The sequence below is a fragment of the Apus apus genome, chromosome 3 (assembly GCF_020740795.1).
Source record: "Apus apus isolate bApuApu2 chromosome 3, bApuApu2.pri.cur, whole genome shotgun sequence".
NCBI lineage: Eukaryota > Metazoa > Chordata > Aves > Apodiformes > Apodidae > Apus > Apus apus.
In genome coordinates, this window is record NC_067284.1 from 106,791,725 (window position 1) to 106,798,490 (window position 6,766).

The 6,766-nt window shown below is 48.6% G+C and overlaps 2 protein-coding genes across 4 annotated transcripts in view; one reads left to right on the forward strand and one right to left on the reverse strand.

The window, feature by feature from the left end:
• Positions 1 to 6,766, reverse strand: part of LOC127382597 (gallinacin-13-like) — a 592,294-nt gene that overhangs the window by 530,684 nt on the left and 54,844 nt on the right. The gene's annotated exons all lie outside the window — the stretch shown is intronic.
• On the forward strand, positions 89 to 4,495 carry NEIL2 (nei like DNA glycosylase 2). The gene is made up of 4 exons (XM_051615064.1): positions 89 to 256; positions 1,647 to 1,978; positions 3,536 to 3,732; positions 4,179 to 4,495. The coding sequence occupies exons 1-4, from the start codon at positions 119 to 121 to the stop codon at positions 4,493 to 4,495; spliced, it is 984 nt and encodes a 327-aa protein (XP_051471024.1). The 5' UTR covers positions 89 to 118.

The following is a 6,766-nucleotide window of genomic DNA, read 5'->3' on the forward strand; positions in this document are numbered from 1 at the left end:
AAAATTGTGGTGATCTTAGCCTCTGACTGGTTGGGTGTATTTCTGAATTGCAATTTTCCTTCAAGTCTAGAGCATCAAGTGTGAGAAGGACCTGCTATTTCCCCAACTGCTGCTGGAGATGCCGGAGGGTCCCTCTGTGAGGAAGTTCCATCTGCTGACCTCCCCTTTTGTGGGACAAGTGGTGACCAAGGTGGAGGGAAGCAGCCGTAAGATCAATGTGAATGACCTGAATGCCCTAAGGCTCCAGGACTCCCAGGTGAGCTGTACTAAAGATTAACTTATGGGTCCATGACAAGTCTGAGGCAAACCATCATTGCCTTGCATCTGAGTCACAGAAGGTGCATAACCTGAGAATGAGGCCAAGCTTGTGTTTGAGATGGACCATTGGCTTTATAGCCACAAAACAGGGCATGTGGCCAAAGAGATGTGAGAGGCCATCTTGCAGTTTTGCTCCGTGTTGCAAAGTTTGAGATCAAGGTTACTGTGAAGAAAGGGTGTTGCAGTGATGTGACTAAACATGGGGATACCCAGAATTATTTGCTGTTTTGGCTCGGTCATGTTGATGGTGGTTCTGTGCCACTCCAAGGGATGAGGAGTTGGTGTTGGTGAGGGCTCTTTGTAGATGAGGGTGGATTTCTTCAATGTGTGAATATTGGAAGCAGGAGCTTTGTTTCCCTCAGCTGAAAACTTGCACAGTTGCATCCCTTGTACCTGGCAAGGTTGAAATGTCTGTGCTGTGGGCACTTCTGAGAGCCACGCTGGGTCAGTCTTACTGTGGGTTTCACTTGCCTGACCTCCTTCAGATGATGATTTGGACTTGCCATAGAATGGTTTGGGTTGGAAAGGACCTTAAAGATCATCTAGTTCCAACACTCCTGCCGTGGGCAGGGAAACCTCCCACAACACCAGGTTGCTCCAAGCTCCATCTAACCTGGTCTTGAACACGTCCAGGGATGGGGCAGCACAAACCTTTCAGGGCAACCTGGGCCAGTGTCTCACCATACTCACAGGAAATATTTTCTTCCTAATAGTTCATCTAAATCTACCTTTTCTCAGCTTGAAACCGTTCCTGCTTATCCTGTCACTTCATGCCCCTGTCAAAAGTCCCTCCTTAGCTTTCTTGTAGTCCCTTCAGGTACTGGAAGGTGCTCTAAGGTCTCCCTGGAGCCTTCTCTTCTCCAGGCTGAACAACTTGATTGACCAAATGCTCTTGCAGCCTCAGCTCTGATTACATGGTAGTCTCAGCTGGGGGCACAGATGTGAGTAGCTTAGTCATTTCCAGAGCCACTGTTGAGTTAGGTCACCCTAGCCTGAGACACCTGAGGCCAGTACAAAATGGGGAGGTAAATGAGAAGCAGTGATGACTGACTTTGAAACCCTGAGTGTCTGTCCTGGTGTGTCTCTTTGGCCTAAGAGGAGCCTCTAGCAGGGTGTTACACTGGAGTGGCATCTGAACACCTGGTGCTTCCTACAGATAAAGGAGAGGATAACTGCAGCTCTGGTAGGAATGGATCAGATGCTAAGGAACCAGTGTTTAGGGCGGGGTGATGTACCTTCTGTCTAAAAGAGTCTGCAGAAAGTAGTCACTTGTATAGAAATTACCAGAAGTTACGTGGGTCCTCAGTACATCCCACCTGTTTTCTCAGGTTCATGGGAAAATCTTGTACCTGGCATTTGTGGCAGCTGAAAGTCCCTTAGGACCAACTGTGGAAGAGACAGTGCTACAAAGAGAAGCTGCTAGTGGAGCAAGCTCTTCTGCCCAGGGAGGGCAAGAACAAGTTTGTGCTTCAGAGACACATCCCCAGGATGAGGAGCTGCTGGAACTTCAGCACTCAAGAACTGAACCTCCAGATGCAGCAGAGGGTCCAGGCAACTGGCTGCGCTTCCGCTTTGGCTTGTTTGGCAGTGTTAGAGCAAATGAGTTCTCAAGGGCAAGCAAAGCCAATAAGAGGGGGGACTGGAAGGATCCTGTACCCAGGTATTTGGTGGAGGCCTCAAAACTGCCTTTTCCCTGCCCCTCATTCTGGAGAGGCACTCTCCTGACTCAAGCTGCGTTTGTGTGGGGATGTTCTCTAGGCCTTTCTTCTCTGACAATCCTTAAGATAAGCAGGCATGAGATGGCATCAGCAGGTGTGGGGTGTGTTTAGCCAGGGAATCCACAGTGCACCTGTGGGATGCATGTTGTCTGTCAGCCTGGGATCATAGTACCAGCTCAGTTAAGATTTTTATTCAAAGAGAGAACTTCTAGAATGCTAGACTGCATAATGCCCTGAAAATGTCAGTTTCTCCCAATTACATGTTTTTAAAAAGCCTTGGATAAACTGCATATATCTAGGGCAGCTGGAGTCACTGGTTGGAGTGATGCTGTTACAGGCAACAGTGTGTTGAAAACATGTTTATGTGCCAAGTCCCATGGGTAATGTACTGAACAAGGGGATAAATACTGGAAGATAATGTGGACTCAGCCCTTGTGACTGGTTACACAAGTGGTTAGTAATGCACAAGGTGAGTTTGGCACCTCTGTATGTGAGGTACATGGTAGGGATGTGCTCCCTGCTGGCCCGTCTTGCAGACTTTTGAACAATTGCTTTATTCCTACACAAATGGTTTTAGAGAGCTTTGTGTGCTACTTTGAGCACTAGTTTCCTTTGTAGGCTGTGGGGCTGGAGCCCTTGGTCATCTTTCTTGCCTGCTGGGGAGAGCAAAGGTACTGATACATCTCCCTGCCTCCTGCTGTCTCGGCTAGGGGCTACAGGGCAGCAGAAAGAACGATTGTCCACAGGTTGTCTGGTTTCACAACCAAGTCTCTTGGCTGAAATTACAACAGTTGGCTGCCTTGCACTAAGATGGTACCTGCTGTGACCCTGTGCACACAAGCATGTGCAGTGATGAGCTGCAGGGAAGGAAGAGCTGGACTAGGGTACAGGCCTGGGGAGCTGGTTCTTCAAGATGTCTCCCTGGCTCTCATGAGAATGAGTAGGCATGTAGTGAGGGCTGCTGCCTCACTGTGTGCTTCTCCCTAAGTTTATGTAAAGTCCAGGCTCTCTTCTCACCTTCCAGAAGCTTTTTGTTCCATTGCTGCACTGCTGTCTCCTTCTGCTCTTTCTGTACAAGCTTCTTTCCAATACATGAAAGGGGCCTAGAAGAGGGCTGGGGAGGAGCTGTTCACAGGAGCATGTAACAATACGAGAAGGGGTAATGGTTTCTAGCTAGAGAGGGGTAGATTTAGGTTGGACATTAGGGAAAAGGCTCTCTAATATGAGGGTGGTGGATCACTGGAACGTGTCTCCTGGAGAAGTGGTGGAGCCTCCAGCTCTGGAGGCATTCAAGATCAGGCTTGATGTGGCTCTGAGCAATCTAGTCTAGTTGGAGATGTTCCTGATTGCTGTAGGGGTGTTGGACTAGTTGACCTTCATAAGTTCCTTCCAGCCCAACACATTCTATCATTCTGTGATTCTTCCAGCTGTAACAGAATATAACCAATTGTTCAGGGATGTTTCTGGTACAAAACTTTCAACTTCTTTGCTTCTCCCAGGCTGGTTCTGCACTTTGAGCGTGGAGGGTTCCTGGTTTTCTACAACTGCCAAATGCACTGGTGCTCCTCTCCAAGGGCTGATCCTGCCTCCGACATCCTGTCTGTGGAGTTCCACCGTGGCCGGGCACTGGATGCCCTCTGCACACCTGAGCCCATCTGCTACACCCTCTTAAACCAAAGATATTTTTCAGGTCTGGGTAAGTTCCAGGGCATAGTAGTAGAGCAAGAAATGGAGGAAGGTGGGTGGGATGTCTAATGATCCAGAGCTGAGTGTCTGAGCCTTTTACTCCTTAGCCTTATGGCTGATCCAGCTGTGGTCATCTTGCTGAGGACAAAGCTTGCAGTCTGCAGCCACAGGCTTCAGATGCTTGAGTGCACCATGTGAGCACAGTGAACTGTGTCTGTGACTCTGGATTGGCTTGTACTGGTGGATGAAAGGAAGGTCTGCTTTAGGGTAGTGGGAAGAGAACACCCTCCAGTCCAATCCCTGCTGTAGGTCTACTCCTTGTATGCTACCTCTCTTCTGGGAATGGCGTTGCTGGCTGTGATCCTAGGGGCAGAAGTCACAGTGATTGGAGCCATCGGTCTGTACCATCTTGATAAGAAATATCCTTATGTTCTCCTTATTTCTGACCCTTTCCAGGCAACATCATTAAGAACGAGATCTTGTACCTGGCCAAGATCCATCCATTGACACAAGGCTCTCTCTTGGCACTCTCGGATCTGGAGCGTCTGCTTGACTGTGCTGCTCAGTTCAGCTCTGCCTGGCTGCACAGCAAGCTGCGTGGCAAAGGGCTGCACCCTCAAGTCTACCAGAAGGAGCAGTGTCCCCTTGGGCATGCAGTGATGAAAGGAACCCTTGGACCTTCAGGTGGCTTAAAGAGGCTTACGTGGTGGTGTCCTCAATGCCAGCCTGCAGTACTGTCAGGGAATGGGGATCATTCCCCACTCACTGAGTGACATGACTTTGTGTTCCTCCTTTCTCGAGGGTGTCTAGGTGGTCTCTAAACCATGTCCTGAGAAGCTCTTGATGGTTTCATTGAGGCTGAATTTGCTCCTTAGGGACAGTGAGTTGGCAGAGTTAGTGATCAGCAGAGGCTACAGGGATCACTGCAGCACTGTGTGCCTCTGGGTGTGAAAAGGAAAATAGTTGTAAATCTTTTTTTGTCACTGTGACAGGAGTGTAAATAGGTTGACCAGTTCTGAGGTCTTGGTCCCCCTGTTCAGACTATAGTGAATGGAAAGTGTTGGATGTCAAGCAGGTGATTACTGTGGTCTGAAGTGACCCTGTCCCTAAATCCTGGTGCAGGTGCAGTGGCTTCTGGTGGGGTTAGTAGACAGGACTGTAGCTCCCTGCCCAAAGATCTTGATTAATTAATTTCTAGATAATCCTGCCTCCCCTTGTAGCTGAATACCTGTGTCGTGGGCTGTGATTAGGTGTGGTTGAAACTGAGTGGCTGTTCCTTGTATCAGCTCTTACAGGAACTGCTGCCTTCTTCCAAAGGGGTGAAAACAAGGTTTGGCAGTGCTTGGTGGACCTCATTTCTGCCTGCCAGTCGTGGTCTCTGGCCCCACATGTTTGTTTTGTGGCAAACTGCAAATTCCAGATCTGCATGTAAAAAGTAAATTCTGCTTTGCATAACATAGAGGGGTGGCCTCTAAGGGAGGGACTGTGAGGCTCAGTTATTGCTAATTACAACCTGGATCACAAGCCATGGTAGATCTAGGTGTGTTTGCGTGTGTGTGCTTGTCTGATTGTGTTTGTGACAAGAATTGCATGGAACTCAAGAGCTGCAAGGTAACCTGAAAACAAAGATGTGGAATAGAGATGGTGTGGTCCCTCCTTTGTTGAGCTGTGTCTCTGTGCAGGAGGCCAAGGCTATTGCTGTTTCTCTCGGGATCTGGGTTTATTTTAACAACACATTGTTCACTCGATTTAAAATAAAAAATGGAGTTAGAATTGTTGATGTTCAGTGAGTCTTTTGTGGTAGTTTTTTTTTTGGTTAAAAACCAAGCTGTCCAGGGAAACTCCAGTGTTGGTGCTGCCCTTTAGAAGGTGGTACCAGCAGCTTTCCTCGGCTGCCTAAGGGTGGCTCAGTGGGAGAACTCTTTCCATGGGAATGGGACCTAAAGGTGGATTGCAAATCACAGAATGGCTTAGGTTGAAGGGACCTATAAAGGTCATCTAGTCCAACCTCCCAGGAACATGTCCAACTAGACCAGATGCTTAGAGCCCCATCAAGCCTGACCTCTCTAGGCAATTCCAAAGTTTTACAGGTCATCTAGTTCCAACTCCACTGCAGTGAGCAGGGACATGTTCAACTGGATCAGGGTGCTCAGAGTCCTGTCCCACCTGACCTGTAATGTTTCCAGGAATGGACCATCTACCACCTTTATGGGAAACCTGTTCCTGTGTTTCACCACCCTGATTGTAAAAAAAAAAAAATTGTTCCTTATTTCTAGTCTCCCCTCTTTCAGTTTAAAATCATCTCTCCTTGACCTATTGCAGCAGGCCCTGTTACAAAGCTGGGCCCATTTATTTATTTATTTATTTATTTATTTTTCTTATAAGCCCTCTTTAAGTATTGAAAGGCAGCAATAAGGTGTCCTTGACATTGTAGCCCCACTAACTGGATGAGTCAGAAATCCTGTAACCTGCAGCCACTCAGGGGTGTCAAGATTCACAGGGGAGTGGCTGTGCAAGTCTTGTCTGTGAAGCAGCACTGAGTTCTTTAACTCCAGCATTTCCCAGTTGAAAATAAAGACATGGAGCTGTTAGCAAGTCCAGAGGAGGCCAGGAAGATTATCAGAGCAGGAGCAACTGTGCTGTAAGGACAGGCTGAGGGAGTTGGGGCTGCTCAGCCTGGAGAGGAAAAGGCTTCCTGGAGACCTTAGAGCACCTTCCAGTACCTGAAAGGGCTACAGGAAAGCTGGGGAGGGAATTTTTACAAGGGCATGGAGTGATGGGATGAGGAGGGAATGGCTATAAGATGGAAGAGGGGAGATTGAGATAGTGGGAGGAAATTCTTTGCTGTGAGAGTGGTGAGACTCTGGCCCAGGCTGCCCAGAGAAGCTGTGGCTGCCCCATCCCTGGCAGTGTGGAAGGCCAGGTTGGATGGGGCTTGGAGCAACCTGGTCCATGGGAGGTGTCCCTGCCCAAGGCAGGGGGGTTGGAATAGACGATCTTTATGGACCCTCCCACCCCAAACCATTCCATGACATGATCCCTCT

Bases quoted from the DNA above. Each gene is read 5' to 3' on its own strand.
- NEIL2 (XM_051615064.1), top strand. From the start codon at position 119: ATGCCGGAGGGTCCCTCTGTGAGGAAGTTCCATCTGCTGACCTCCCCT. The intron at 257-1,646 runs GTGAGCTGTACT...CTGTTTTCTCAG, and splicing joins TAAGGCTCCAGGACTCCCAG to GTTCATGGGAAAATCTTGTA. The intron at 3,733-4,178 runs GTAAGTTCCAGG...GACCCTTTCCAG, and splicing joins AAGATATTTTTCAGGTCTGG to GCAACATCATTAAGAACGAG.